This window comes from Pteronotus mesoamericanus, unplaced genomic scaffold, assembly GCF_021234165.1.
Source record: "Pteronotus mesoamericanus isolate MK-2021 breed Mesoamerican mustached bat unplaced genomic scaffold, CSHL_Meso_final contig_25, whole genome shotgun sequence".
NCBI lineage: Eukaryota > Metazoa > Chordata > Mammalia > Chiroptera > Mormoopidae > Pteronotus > Pteronotus mesoamericanus.
In genome coordinates this window covers 27557344-27573756 of record NW_026555105.1, presented here as the reverse complement: position 1 = coordinate 27573756, position 16413 = coordinate 27557344, and the positions used below count along the sequence as shown (strand labels likewise).

The window sequence follows — 16413 nt, the reverse complement described above, 5'->3', positions numbered from 1 at the left end:
AAGTTGCAAAATTATTCTATGGCTATAAGTGTTCTTAGAACTCAATAATGGTTTAAAATATCCCCAAAATAGTGAAAAGTAAGGATTTATGGCTTTAAAGTATTTATTTTATTGATAAAGATAACTTTTATGATAAAAGAAGTTTCACTGAAAATGATTCATTTATAGCTTGAGGTAAAAATTTACAGTAAAGCACAGAATTATCCCTTTGTAATTATAAATGTTAAAGAAGGTACTTGCAAGAGTTATTGAAAAGTTGCTGTGGTATCACAAATGGATTTATGGATTTATTGATTTATGGAAGTAGCCCAAGTGTCCATCAGTAGATGAATGGATAAAACAACTATGGGACATTTACACAATGGAATTCTACTTGGCTGTAAAAAAAAAGAAGAAAATTTTACCCTTTGCAACAGCATGGATGGACTGGGAGAACATGATGCTAAGTGAAATAAGCCAGTCAGAGAAAGACAAACTCCATATGATTGCATTCATATGTGGAATCAAATGAACAAACTGAACAAGCAAAATAGAGACAGACTGATAGATGGAGAGCAGGCTGACAGCTCTGGATGGGGGGTTCAGGGATGGAGGTATCCAGCAAAAAGGAAAAAGGGCTCATGGACAAGGACAACAGTGTGGTGATTACAGGAGGTGTGGTATAAGGGGGATAAATGATAATGGAAAAATACAGTGCAAAAAAAATGAATAAAATAAATAATTATTACTCACCACTCAGATGTGGGAAAGTAACAATAATATTCAAACTGGAGGTTTTAAAATAATTACCAAGGGAGTCCTGGCTAAAAGAGACATGATTTGTCCTGTGGCTTGTAACTAAAATAGCAATAAATCATGGGTTTAATATTTCAACAGTCCATTTGGAAGCTAGATCCAGAAGAGCTGCCCATGAAGATAAATAACATAACGTGCCAGCTACTTTTTTCTTTGTCTTTTTTTTTTTTAAATGGGGAATTTTTAAAAAGATCTGAAACATCAGTATGTGAGAGATAGATACATCAGTTGCCTCTTGCACGTCCCCAACTGGGACCTGCCCTGCAACCCAGGTATGTGTCCTGACTGGGAATGGAACCAGTGATCCTTCACTTCACAGGCTAACATTCAATCTACTGAGCCACACCAGCCAGGACGATTTTTTTTCTTAATGCAAAATATATCATTTCATCATCCTTTACTTGCCAGATGGAATGCAATGAGTGCTGTAATTCCAGAGAGCACAAACTAAATTATCTGACTTGTGGGTTCTATTTTGGAATTTTCCTTTCAGCAGAATCTGTTCTGTTCCCTAAGCTTCTTTAAGTTAACACAAGTCAAAACCACTATTTTCTTTGCCTTTGGGGATGGGTCTGTTTACTGACCTTTCCCCTCTAATCATGCCTAAATACTCATGAATTAGCACATAAAAATATATTAAGATTCATATTGTGTACACATACAAAAGAAAAACCCAATTTGAAATGTTTATTGCTTTTAGCTGAAATCCCTAATTATTATTTTGAAAAGTCTGAGAGTTTGGTCATTTCTATATTCTATGATTTAGGTGAAACGAGCATTACAGTGACAGAGAAACTCTACAGGCATTCTTGTATAGACTTTTTATTTTAGAAATGAGAATGCAGACCCTCAAGGGATAACATGGTTTAGCTGAAGTTACATAACTGAAAATGGAAGTGATGTCTCCTCACTCTAAATCCTGTGCAAATTGTCCTTTGGTAATGAATCATGACTACATTCTAGCCACTGTGTTGTTTCCATGGATGGTTTTATTGAATCTCATATCCAAATGAGGAGAGCTGTATGTAGATTTTGGGGGGAAAAAAAGCCCTAATTCCCTACCACTCTCTGTATCTACCTCCTTTGTAATGTGACTTGCAGCTCCCCTAAACAAAAGATAGCATCAATTTCTGTATCTCTTGGATATGGTCACGTCTTATGACTTATTTTGGCCCAAGAAAGAGAAAGAAACAAGACTTCTTAAGAGGCCATGCCCTCTTCAACTTGCTCTCAATTGGATGCCTTTCTCACTTCCCCATGAAGAAGCCTAGGCTAGCCTGTTGGATGATGAGAGATGTGCGTCAGTCATCTGTGTTGACCCAGCTGATGGCCAGTCAGCCAACCTCTGGAAGCAGATCCCTTAGATAACTGGCAGTTGAACCAAAAACACAAGTGAGCACAGCGAAGACCAGAAGAAACATCCAGTTGAGGCAAACTCCAATAGTTACACACAGAATCATGAGCTAAATAAATGGTTGCTGTTTTAAGCCCATAAATTTTAAGGTGTTATGCAACAAAGCTAACTGGTAAAGATGGGCATAAAGTAGGTCTCAGTATACAAACTGTGCTCTTAATGGCTGTAAGTTCCTTTGCAGGGAGCACATTTAGGCTTGGTCCACACAGAATCCCTCCCAGTATGAGAACCACAGTAGGCCTTCAATATTTTTAAATGGGTGAGTAAATGGTGATATAAACATACTCTATACTCTCTAACTTGCCCAACTTCCTAAAATAATAAATGAGAAAATACACTCTAAACTATATGGGTGAGAAGAACAGGAAACAGGGGAAAGCTGTATCATTTATTTCTCAAGACAAATGAGTCTATGTTAAAGTCAGAATATTGGAAGAAGACAGAAAACACTACCACACCTATAGCAGAGACACGTACCAACACTACAATTACTCCTGGCATGTATTCTTCAGCTGGGCAACCACAGAAGGGAGAAAATTAAAGGTTGGCTCCCAGATGGGCAGCAATAGCAAATGGGGCTGATAGAAATAATCAAAAGGAAGATGAGGAGCCCCCTCAGCCTGTAGCAAGATGTCATTTATAGTGAACTCAGGATCTCCTTGGCAATTTATGTATTGTAAAAAAAAAAAAAAAGGCCAAACCAATGTTTTATGTACATTATCTCATTATTCATTCTTGCAGTTTAATGAAGTAAAAAGTATTCTCATCTTCAATGCATACATGAAGAAACACAGCTACTCAGTGAGGGAGCAGTGCCTAGAAATGATGAAATTTGACACAAGACATGCACACATCACCACTCACATCTTGATGGACTAGCTATTCATACTGATCGCCATTCACCTAGAGCTTTCACTGTGGAACGCCTGATCGGCAGGGCTTTGGGGCACTCAGGTGGATGGGTACTGCTGTTAGTTTGGAGCCCACAAATGATTGCTGGTGGGACAGGCAGGAGGATGTATAAGAGGAGTAAGAGCTACTAAGGTCAATGTGAATGAAGAGAGAAATGAATGGGATTCGAACATGCGGGAGACTTAAAATACACAAGAGAAGAAACTGTGGGATGCAAAGCCAAACAAAACAAGCCTCTACACAGAATAAAGAGTGTGGTGGCTGTGAGAGAAAATGAGGAACCTTTTCTTGAAGCCACTAAGAAGAATGAAGAAATGAGAAGACAAACTGTCAGGCCAAGCCCTGCTGAAACTGAGGAGTGGTCCCGTGGACCCCGAGATCCCCTCTCACTAGGATGAGAGTGTTGAGCCTTGAATGTGGTGTGCGTGTGGCTAATTATTGAGAGCAATGCAGTACCTCAGAGGGATCCTTTAAGAATTTCCTGCACTTAACCAAGTCAATTTGAAATTAACACCTAACCCAAATGGTCAACCTATGGCAGTTGATTAAATAAGTTAGAGCCAATTCCCCAACCCTGTAGCTCTTCCCTGGAACAGAGTCCTTAACTGGAGCCCACAGATCCTCACAATATCTATGGAAATATTTCAAGGGGTACAGAACTTAATGGGGTTGAGGGACTTACATCTTCATTTTCACTGACCTCCACCTGAAAGTAACCATTTCTTTGTATTGTGAATTTAGGCAGGAAATCGAAGGAGCAATTTCCATAGGACCTGTGACTTTGTCATCAGTAGATACTCATCCAGTTTGATGATCAAGCCGTTGATGGTGGAGAGCATGCTCTATTTCCCATTGCAACTAAAAGGAAGTTTATTCTATTCACTTTGAGCAAAGATAAGAATTGATAACTCTAAAATTCTGCTTCTTCACCTTGAATGTGTAATAGGTCACCTGGGACTCCTATTAATGCAAATTGTGATTTAGCAGGTCTGAGTGGGGCCACAGAGGCTGCATGCTTGACAAGCTCCCAGGAGGGTGACTGGGGACCACACTTGGAGTAACCAGGCTGCAGTTATTTGTATGTGGAACTTTAAAGATGAAGGTCCTTATTTAGACAGATATAAAAAAATTATTTGAAGGTATAGAGTCTATGTCACTTGGTATGCATTCTACACCTGCCATGATAATATGACCAATTGTTTAAAAAATATTCTCTTCCTTTTTATTAGTGTATAGAGTTAGGCAAATTGTTCATACAAGTGTGTTTTCATATCAATTTGTTGATACTTTTATTACTTCATTTATCACGTGGTAATATAACTGTTTGTAATAAATGTTTCCTGAGCATGTGGTGACCATCTCCTCTTCATCTTTATTTCCAGTGTCCATCAGTGTTTTGTAAATATTAGCTTTTTAATGAACAGTTAGAAGGGAGCTTACCAATCCCATGGTTTCTTTCTAGATCCTTGAAGTGCAAGCATTTGAAATGTGCAATCCTTAACCAAAACACATTTGTATTTAATTCCCAAAGCAACTTTCGAAGATAAAATTTTTCTGTTTCATTTTCCTCATCACTCAAATACTCCTTTTTACTTGGGTTCTATTTGCTTTTTAATAACACTTGTATTTGTCTAATTCAGCCTAAAACGCCTGTTCATAATTCAGAACTGACAGTAAAAAGATTTCCTGGCAAAACAACTTCTGGTTGTTACAAATGGAGTTGATAGAAAGTTCTGATACACACATTGCTAAAAGGCATGTAGTTTGTGGATGCTCATATTTTGTGGATGCTCCCAAATAGGCATAAAATAAACTTTGTTTGGCTCTAAATCCAAGGTACTTGGGGCTTAGCCTTCTTAACAAAGGCTTATACTTGTGTGTCCAAAAGCACTGTGGCTTTTTCTGAAATCTCGATCCACAATTTAAACACCACTGAATGATACACTTGATCTGAGTAAACTGCATGGTATATGAAAAAAATCTGTTAAAGAAAAAGAGAGAGAGAGAGAGAGAGAGAGAGAGAGAGAGAGAATATCCCAGGCATCATAATAAAGGAGTTGGCTGTGTGCTCAAAGTAGATAAACAGTCATTGTGATAACCTTGGCTTGAAATCTGAACTAGGAGAGACATCCGTGTTATGATTTTAAAGTAGGGGCTCTAGAGTGGGAAGATCAAGGTTCGAATCCCCACTGTATTACTTTCCTTGCTAAACCATCCACTGGTTGTGAAGCCTTGGAAAAATCACTACATTTCTTGGTAAGATTTTTTTTTTAATCCTTACCTGAGGATATGTCCATTGATTTTAAAGAGAGAGGAAAGGGGAGGGGGAGAGAGAGAGAGAGAAGAGAGACACTAATGTGAGAGAGAAACAGAGAAAACGTCAATTATGAGCAAGACAAGGGATGGAGCTTGCAACCTTTTAGTGTACGGGACAATGTTCCAAACCACCCAAGCCGGCAGGGCTCAGTAAGATCTTTAATCTGCCAAATGGGCTGACAATAGTACCAAATCCTAGTGGTTATTTTGAGGGTTAAATTGGACAATTCCTGTAAATGGCTTAGCACAGTGTATGGCCCTATGGTGGGTGCTCAATACATGATGCTATTTGAACTTTTTATAGTATTGTTATTTTATTTTCTGGACTACTAGGGATGGTGTACTGGAGAAGTCAGATGGCAGTGCATGCTGCTGGGTCCCAAAGTTATCATCTCCATTGAAATTTGCTTTGCCTTTCTTGGGTCTGTCAAGGAAATCCTGTTTTTACACCAAACTTGCCTGCTGCCCCACTGTTCTTTCACTGCTTAGATCTTATTTTAGTAGCTCACAATCAAGGTGGCCCATCAAGATCATGTGAAGCTTGTAAAAGACAAACTTTGAGTATCCCATTTAGGTGTGGGGAGATGGGTCTCACAGTGTGGTCCTGGGAAGAGGCATCAGCATCAGCGGCCTTACAAGAGAGGCCTGCTGAACTGGAAACTCAGGGTAGGACTCAACAACCTGAGGTAACAAGCACTCCAGTTTTTTCTATGCATGCTAACATTGACAATAATTGACCAACTGGAATGTGATTTTAGATAAGCTTCTCAGGTGATTTAGACCTGTGCATCTGCCTATTGTCATGGGAACAAGTACAAGGACAACAGAACTGCACTTTATCCAGGCTAAACCATTCACTGGTTTCCAACCTACCAGCAGAAACAGCCTCAGAATTCTGTTATGTGGACCTGCCCTCAGGGAAGAAATGGGCAGGTCATACAAACACCTCTCAGAACCCATTTCCTCTGGGCACACTATTTCTATTAAGCTTACTCATTTGTTTTGTTTGAGACACAAGCATGTTTTTAAGATTACTTTATTGATTGATTCATTTCCTTAATCTATCACCAAATATTTATCGTGGCCTTACTCTGAGTCAAGGCATCAACAACAATGGAGAAAATGTCACAATTCATGAGAAAACATTTTGGAAGATAAAACTGATCATTAGCAGAGATGGTGACATTTTCTTTCCCTGGGAGCCTCAGCAAGTGGGTAGACAACACTCCATGTTGACCATTTTGATACTGCCTTTTCTAAATGCAGGAGAGTGGACTGTGTGATTTTTTTTTTTTTTTTTTTTTTTTTTAGGTCTCAAAAAGCCCAGTGATACAAATAAATATTGCACATTTATTTGCAGCATGTTCTTAATTTTCTTAAAGTGATTTCCAATTCCTTGTGAGATTCCAAAGTTTCCAAAAAGCTTTCATAAACCAAAAATAAAAGCAATAAAACATAGCCTCATTAGGGAACAGAGAGGAGCTTAGTAAAGATGCTGGAATAGAGGGCTTATAAAATATTAGCATGTGCAATTCCAAGTTCTAAGAAATGGTGATTTTGTAGCTTTTAAAAACTCAGGTACTGAGTTTTGATTGTGCCTGCCAGTAAATCACATGTTAAATCATATGTCATAATATGGATCTGGAAAATGTAACTAACCTTTCTCTATAACCCGGAATCAAAATAATATTGGAGAAAAAAGCAAAAGGAAGCCGCCAGCTTGACCTGCCGCAGTCTCCCTTTAAGTTATCCAAGGTTTTCATCAAAAGTTTTCTATAGAAAATAGGGTTCCAGCCATACAAACTTAAATCATGTTTCTTGGGCTTACCAGTTTAATATGTTCTCTCTTCTGGTATTTTTCACTATAGTACTGTTCTTGTCGAAGATTAAGCAGTTGCTGTTGTTGTTTGTCCTTCAGGTCTATTAACTTCTGGGTCATTTCGGCATCCAGGGCAGCAAGGTCCTGCTCAATGGTTGACGAACCGTGGTCAGGGCTGCTGGGTTCTGATCTGCAGAGACACAGAGCTTGACTCACAAAACATTCAAGTCATAGCAAGGTGAAGGGTGGGAAGTTCACCAGAGTTCCTCCTAGAGGGAGCAATGTGTTTGGAAATATTTCGATAATCCGCTTCAGGTACAGGCTGAAATCCCAAGGACAAGACATTTGTTTTGACCACTCAATATATGCCAGGCACTTTCTACTTTACAAAAGGCTTTCACAACAACGTGGCGAGCAGTATGACTGTCTTCAGTTAACATTTGAGGAAACCAGGGTTCAATGAGACAACGTGCCCAGGGACACTGTGAGGGGAGGCTGTAGTGCAGCTCACCCAAGGATAGACTCCTAGGAAAAAGCAAAGTCTGCGTCCTTAAGTACAGTACAGAATCATTGCACACCAGTATCTGGACAGAAAATGGCCTTATATGACCTGCCCTTCACATTATGTGAAAAGCTCAATTAAAACGATGGATATTAGAATAAAAAACTGATGATCATTATGTCCATTTATAACCCTGAGCTATTTTCAGAATTTTAATGTGTATCAAGGAGGATGGGAGATGGACAGATATACTCAGGTCTCAGTGGCTTTGCCTCTTGAAGGAAGTTTCTCCTGATACATCTTTTGATACTAGATGCTTAGGGTTTTTTGTTGTTGTTGTTGTTTTAGTGTTGAGGGAAAGTACAAAAAAATAACCAAGGGAACAATGTTTCTGTACTTCTGTAAAAAGAGAGTTGAAAATATCCCATTGCCTAGTGTTCCCTGTTTAAGATCCATGAGATGAATTCTTCTGTAATGTAATACTGGGAAAATGTCTCTCTTGGAAAAGCAAGCAAGTTTCCTTTAATCAAATAAGAATTGTCTAACTCATTATTTTCTTTTCTCAGAAGGTAAGAGCTAAATTCAGTGTTCAAGGACAGATATTACATTAAATGGTTGGTGCTGGTCAGCAGAAATACAACATAAGCCACATGTTTAATTTTGCTCTATATATGTAATTTCAAATTTTTAGTAGCTACCTTAAAAAGTAAAAAAAATGTGAAATTAATTTTAACAATATATTTTATATAACCTAATACACCCCAAATATTATCATTTTAACATGTAATTAAAATAAAATCACTCTAAATCCATAAAAAAGATATGAGTTATTTTATATTCTTTTCATTTTAAATAAAGTCTTTGAAATATGGTATGTATTTTGTATTTACAGCACATTCCAATTTCTATGAGCCACCTCCCAAGGGCTCAATAGCCACGGCAGCTAGTGGCTTCCATCGTGGACAGCAGGTCTAAAGAGCTGGTAGTCACTCAGTATGTGTGTATATATGTGTGTATGTTGTTTTCTTTCCCTTTTTTCATAATATTTTTATACATGTCTTCTATAAGTTACTTCAACACTCTATTGGAAGTTTGTAGGATAACACTTAGAAGTAAACATGTGAATAAACAAATGACTACATACATATCACTAAAATAGAAATTTAGGAAAAGTTTTAGACCAAGCTTTCTCGGAACTGTTCGCATAGCTGTGGGTAAATGTTAATGCCTTTAGCTTTCAGCCTCTTCCTTGAAGGAGTGACACCAGTTCACCTAGAAGGTTCCTAAGGCAGCTCCAGTTCTACAAACTAATGACTTGGGTATTTTACAAAATACTAGTATTATGTTTTGATTGTGCTTTTTAAATTTAATCATGTTAAATCTTATGTTCACAATATGAATCTGAAAAATGCACCTTATCTCTCTCTATAACCTGGCACCAAGATAATTCAGTAAAGAAGTGAAAGGAAGGATGTAGTTCAGGCCTGCTGACTCAGCTCACAGACAGGTAGCTTACATGCTCACATAGTTCCCGGTACTACCATATCAGCTACTTGTGGGTGATCATTGTATATAGGTCATGTTAACTGCTATGTCCCCTGGGCATACAACTGACACCCAGTAAATATTGGTTGAGTAAATGTGTAAGAGATGCTTCTCTCCATCAAGGCTGGGTAAATGGAGCTATGAGGTCCCCTAGATCCAAGCACAAGAGTTACCTGTGCAGGGCTTTGTGGGTTTAGATGGTGCAGCAAAGGAAAGTGGGGACTTCTCTTTTCTGTATGACAAGTTGTCTCTTCAACTAGGTTCTAGGTCCCTGGAAAATTTTCATACCCATCAGGTTGGCCACCGTAATACGGGAAGTCAGCCAGCTGATATTGGGCTTATAAGCTAGAACTCAAGGGCAGGATTTTCTGCATATCTTTTCTCAGAATTTTGTCAAAAAAACTCAGTCCACTAGCAAAACTGTGCTGAGGTGACAGAGGAGCTATTAAGAATGGAGGGAGTGGAGTGGCTTTCCTCCTTGCAGTGGTATAGGTCCAAAAAATGTTACAAAACATCAAAAGTACATGTAAATGACTCTCTTCTTCATGTCATCAAACAAACAATCATTCAACTTACTTTTTCTTACTATCCTTTTTGGCTGTCTTTTCCAAAGCTGCCCTCCTTCTTAAGTAGTCGTTCTGAATTTCATTATATTTTGTAGTGTGTTCTTTGATAAGGTCAGTGGTTTTCTTGTGGTGCCTCTTAACCAGGTCTTTCATTTCTTTGTAGTGCTTCTTTTGAAGTTTTACAAATGATTTCTGTTGCTTTAGCTCTTCAATAGTCTGTGCTTCCACTTCTGCAACACATGAGTAGAAAAGCTAACAGACATGGAAGGACCAAAAGTATAGATGTAGAGAGGAGCAGTAACTGACTATTGAGCAATGTTTGTCTGATCCTAGTTAACTTTGTGACTATGTTACCAAATTTCTCAGAGACTCAATTTCTTTACTTGTAACTTTAAAAAAAAGTTTGGGTTACCCAGAAACAGAGCCCAAGAGAGGCAACCAGGTGCATGTACATGACTTACGAAGGGTATCTCAGGAGGAGGGGACTGAAGACTGCAGACAGGGAGGAGGCAGTAGCTAAGCAACAATGTGGTCTTAGCTGGAGTCTGGCCCCTGTCTGAGTCAGCTGGGAACTCTGGAGGGTGAATTGTACCACAGAATTGGTCTCACCTTGACTGAAGAAGGTCAGCATTCTCCGTATTTGGGGTAATCAGTTGTGGGGAGGCATAGCCTACTGGAAAGGAGGCTTCCTTCGGGCTGAGAGCAATTTTTAAGAACAGGGGAAGCTATGAGCTGCTATCAGCCAGCGCTCCTCACTGCTGGAGGATGGGTGCACCAGGTAGTGAAGGATGTAGGTGGGACACCATTTGCATCCACCTTAAGGGTCACAGTACTTCCTTACTTTTTAGGGTTATTTTCATGGTGAAGTAAAAGAATTCCTGCAAAGTATTTAATACAGTTTCTGGCAGTGTGCCTGTAGATGCTTAACAAATGACTGTACAGGTTCTACAGCACCATCTCTAAGGGGCACTGTTCACAGTATAGACATGGTAGGTTTGCATATTTATCACAATGTTCCAGTACAAAGCAATAAAGTGAAGGACAGTTCCTTAATGTGATTTTCCCAAAGGCGCTGTGTTAGTGGCATCTTAAGTTACTGCACATTTTATCCAATGCTGAGAAAACGTTTAATGCGAAAGCACTTGACCTTAAGACATTCTATATTTTATTGATATATTTTATCAACTCTAGAAAACGCATTAAAATATGTTTACATTTCTGAAATTAAGATGCATCTTACAGTTCATAGATCATAACAGGACTAGTGTTTTTCTTTCTTAGCCATCCATGGATAGTGGGGTGCCTTAACACTGAAGGCGTCTTAACTGCAATGAATAATCATCTATTTGGACCTAGACTGCATCATAGTTCACATGTTCCCATGCTTTGATTTGAACTTTCTGTTTCTGGGAACAAAAACATGTTATCATAAATATTTAGAACTGTCAAGAGATTCAGAACTAATATATGCCATGAATAACAACAGACCTGAATAGAAAATGAGATATCTAGTAGATAAATGTTGAAATCAGAATAATAATTTATGGTCCTAAATGCTGAGATCTTTAAGCATTTGAAATATACTTTCCATTTTTATTATGTGTCTATTCTCCTGATATTTGATTCTGTTTGATAAAGAGGCCCGGGAGAAAATGAGGTAAGTTTATTTAATGGTTTCCCTCAGGCCCAAATAGACTCATTATGTTTGCATAATAACTTATTATATTAAGAATTTATAATCCTAAGGAATTGCTTCATTTCTGCGAAAAGATTCAATCCTACTTCTTTAAAAATGGTGTGCAGCACATCATATATGGCAAGTTTAGCAAGAGGGTTCAAGATGTTCCAATGAGTGAATTAAAAAAGTTCCAGAGAAAATACTTAAAAAGAAAAGTCTGTAGATGAAAGGCTATTCTTTGAATATGCTTGTAAGAATAAAGGTGATGTTCATTTATATAAAGAAACAAATATCACTCATAAACAAGTTATCTGAGGATAATTACTGCTAATATGTTGGTACACTCATTGCCTTTTCTCTATGCATTAATTCATTTTTAAATAACAATGGAATCATGCTTTATTTATACTTCTCTTGTTTCATGTGTCAACATTGTATTGTTACCCAGGGAACTAAACCTTTAAAAACATGTTTTTAGCCCTTGCTCATGTGGCTCAGTGAACTGAGTGCCAGCCTGTGGACCACAGCATTGCTGGTTGGATTCCCAGTCAGGGCACATGCCTGGGTTGCAGGCCGGGTCCCCAGGAGGGGGCGCATGAGAGGCAATCACACACTGATGTTTCTCTCCCTATCTTTCTCCTTCCCTTCCCTGCTCTCTGAAAATAAATAAATAAAACTTTTTAAAAAAACATGTTTTTAAAAATACATTCTTCAAGTAATTTTTTCTATGCATATTTTATGTATTATTTTGGTGGAATATACATGCATAAAGGTATGTAAATCATAAATGTTAAGGCCTATCAATTTTCACAAAGTGAACATGCTTCAATAACCACCATTCAGAACAAGAATATTATCAGCTCCCAGAGGCCCTCTTTTTGGTTCCTGCTCCCTATCAAGCATAAGCCAATCTGTGTTTCCAACAGCATGAATTAGTTTTGCTTTTTTTTAACTTTATGTAGATGGAATCATGAAGAATGTGCTCTTTTGTGTCTGGCCTCTTCGATATGATCCTTGTGAATTTTATCTATGTTGTGGTGACTGTAGTTTATTTATTCCTAGAGCTGCATCCAATTTTAGTCTGTGACTGTACCACAATTTATTGATCCATCCTACTGTTTATGGAAATTGGGTTGTTTACAGTTGGGCTCCTACCAATAGCGCTGTTTTTGGTGAACATATGTGCACATTTCTGTTATATATTAGGCCAAGTGTTATCATCATTTTTCAGACTCCACTACTTACTGCTGATTGTATTAAAGAAAGCTTGTTTCAATTTTCGCTGTACTTGCTCATGGAACTAAACAAATATAAAATATTTCCAAATTATAAATATTCTGTTGTCACAAATGGATCATATTCTGCATTTCTAAATTATGGTTTATTTTACTTTGGGAAGACACACATTCCTGTTAGCTGGGTCACATTTCCAGTGTGAAACTACTTTTGGATTCTAAAATAAGTATCTTGTGAAATTACTTATTTTTATTGGAACAGGATCCTATCTGCCAAGTATGGTTACTTCTCTGTGATCACATCACATATTAATGGACTGCATATCCGAAAATATTTTTAGAGAAGAAATGTTAATTGTTATTTTTCAGAGGTGGATAGATATCTTATTTCCTCTAAATACTCACACTCTATAATATTCAGGTGCCTAATTCCACGAGGGCAAGGATGGTATTTACCTGTTAAAACGCTCTGAATAAGATCTTCTGTTTTTGCAGGTGCCTTTACAGAACCTGAAATAAAAAGATAAAATAAATAGCCACTTTTAACTTTTTAAATTTTATTCTTCCTGTAAAACAACATTTGACCCTTGAGTTTAAATCTTTTTATGGAGAAATCACAAATTTTGAGAGAAAATTACTCCAAAAAAACTTCTCAGAAATGTTCTCATTTTGTTACTTGGAGGCAAACAATTAAATGTGAATCTATATGCTCCATTTATAGAGGGAAAGGATATCCCTCCACTTGAATCAACTGTCAACTATTTCAGTTTAGGCAATGCTAGTGCCACCTTTTGGCAAAATCAGGAATGGCAGTGGTCATTTAAAAATCAAATGCTGACCCATTGGCAGCAATAACTGTTGCAGGCAAGGTCCAGTAGTGGATGGCAAAATAATTGGGCAAAAGTTTAGGAAGAAACAGAATATTTGCATCATTTAAAATATCTCTCCCAATATATCCATTAACTATAAAGGAGAAAATTATAACTTTCAGTGGAGAAATGTGGTAGTCATCATCTTAACCAAGTGATCCAACATTACCAGTGGCGACCCATACCAACATCAGGTGCCCCTGACATAGCGCACTGAGAAGGGCACAGCATCATTTCTGTGATGTTCTTGCCAAAGATTCATAACTGCAACCTAATCATTTGAAAACATGAGGCTGGTCCAAATTGAGGGACCAATTTGTCAGACTACAAAATAACTGACAAGCACTCTCCAATAGTGCCAAGGTCGTGAAAGACAGGACAGACTGAGGGACTGTCTTAAGTTAAAGGAAAATAAGGACATGTGACAATTAAATACAGTGTGGGATTCTGAGCTGGAACCTGGAACAATGAAAGGGCATTGGTAGAAAGCAGGCAAAGTTTAAATATGGTCTGTAGTTTGGTGCAGGGGAATGGCGCTAAGGTTAATTTTTGGACATGATAAATGTGCCGTGATTCTGACAGACGTTAACACTAAGGAAGCAGAAATCATTTTTGTAATGTATTCTGTTCCATTTAAAAAATGATTCTGTAAATCTGATTATTTCAAAAAATCAAGATAAAAAAATCAAATAGTAACAGTATAAATTCTCTTTTTCTCTCCAAAGTACAAGACAATATTTACTCACATATTTAAATGACTCATTTATATTCCAGAGGCACTCAAAATGTTTGTATTTGTCACATAAAAACCTTCATTTGAAAATATCACTTCTTGTTTACGGTCAAATCATCTCATTATTACCAATCTCAGTAGACTTCTTAAAAACACAGGCCCCAGTCACATCTTATACAAACTTAACATGAGTTGTTCTTTTCAAAAATCTCATTCTCCCCCATGAGATAAGCCCTTCTTCCCGGAAAGTGAAGGGTCTGGACTTCATTATGGCCATGCACTAGCATGACAAGAAAGGGAGGAGACATGAATCCATACTTTCATTAAGAAAATTCTTTTGCCTTTTATTTACATTATTGACCGACTCAACAAGAAGTTATTAAGTACATGCTATTCCTTAGCTCTTTGCAAAGGAAACATCAAACTGAAGCCTAACCTGGGAATCCCACCATCTACTGGGGAAACAGGACATGCTTATGGCTGGCAGCTGCCTAAAGCAGCCTTAGGTTAAACGTCAGTTAGCTGCATAGAAATCAAAGGATCTTCCTGAGAAGTGAGACATGAGTGTAGCTTTGGTAGGAGCACAAAAGCTGAAAGCAAGAATTGTAGGATCACAGGGAACTATGTCAGTCCCGATGTCACTTGTCACTAGCTATGTTGCCTTCAAGAAGCACTTTGTCAAAATCGCATTTATTTACCTGCACAATGGGAACAATAATAGAATCTACCCTCATAAGCAGATGCTATTATAAGAATTCAATGAGATAATTCATATGAAGGAATTAGCAGGGTGCTTGGCACCTGGTAAAAACTCAGGTTATTGAAAATAAGTTGAAGAAAAATGGAAGGGAATTCTTTCAGAGATTTGACTTAGTGAGGGAGAACTAAGGATGAGCTTCTACAGCACAACTGTTTACAAGAAGTCTGAAGAAGTTTTCATGCACCCTGCCAGCAGAGGGATCCTAATCCACCACGAAATACTGACACCAGAAACCTGGGTGATACTGTGCTGTGGCTTCATGAGTCATCAGCAGAGCCAGATGGTCACTTAGGTGTCTGTCTTGGCATCCGTCCATCCATTCATTCATTCATCCATTGCTTTATCACACACTCTGGAGCCCTCCTAAGTCTATGCCCCTTTGCTGACGTGATGCTCTAGGTAACTGAATCATGCTACTTCCTTTGTGGTTTGAATAAACTAGAGGCTCTTTGTCCTGTTGTACAGCTCTCTTTTCTGAGTGTTTACCTGGCGCAGGTTGGCTGTGGAGAGCCTGGGAGGGTGGTTTGGGTGCCAAGGATGTAGTGTGATTCACTCCATTTTCTGCTGGAGTTGTCCTGGCTTCACTCGGAGCCTCTGACGGTGTTTCCCCAGGATCAGCCTAAAATCATAAACATCCTCTCATTTTCCACATTTCTTACTGTTTTTTTTATTACCTTCCTAAAGCAACAAAGCGACATTTGACAGCACGTTCACAATTCATTTGGAGCCTGAAACACAAAATTTGAAACTCTCTGGAAAGCAGGGTAAAAACAGCATTGCCAACACCATGACTGACAGGTTAGCTGTATGGAAGACCCCAGTTTTATTGCTTCCTATGTCTAGGCCCCCAGGCAGTATCTCACACAGTGACTTTGGACCTGACCACGTGATTGTCTTTGGTCAAATGAGAACATAGCACACTTGATGCAAGCAGAGAAGTGAAAAGCCACTCTTGAGCTTTGCCTTTTCCTCAGACCCCTGAGATAGTAATGGAGGCTGACAGACCATGTGGAGGAGAGCTGGGTCATCTAAGCAAGGAAATCCCAGGCCAGCCAGCCCCAGCTGCCCATAGGCACATGCGTGAGCCCAGCTAGGATGAGCTGAGCATGGGCCCAAGCAGCAGAACTGCCTGACTCACCAAATGACTCATGAGTAAGTAGCTGGTGATGTAAGCCACTAAATTTAGGGATTGTTTGTTATGCAGCAATAGCTAATTGACACAGTGGTTACTAGCACAGGTTTTGAAGCCAGACTTACCTGAGTTTAAAT

At 38.4% G+C, this 16413-nt stretch overlaps 1 protein-coding gene across 3 annotated transcripts in view; it reads right to left on the bottom strand.

Moving 5' to 3' along the window:
* Window positions 1–16413, bottom strand: part of PLCB1 (phospholipase C beta 1) — a 622850-nt gene that overhangs the window by 76702 nt on the left and 529735 nt on the right. For all 3 annotated transcript variants that reach the window (XM_054574043.1, XM_054574044.1, XM_054574045.1), the window contains exons 24-27: window positions 15631–15763; window positions 13239–13292; window positions 9880–10099; window positions 7266–7446 (exon numbers count right to left, since the gene is read on the bottom strand). In XM_054574043.1, the coding sequence (XP_054430018.1) occupies window positions 7266–7446; window positions 9880–10099; window positions 13239–13292; window positions 15631–15763 (588 nt within the window). The remainder of the gene's footprint in view (window positions 1–7265; window positions 7447–9879; window positions 10100–13238; window positions 13293–15630; window positions 15764–16413) is intronic.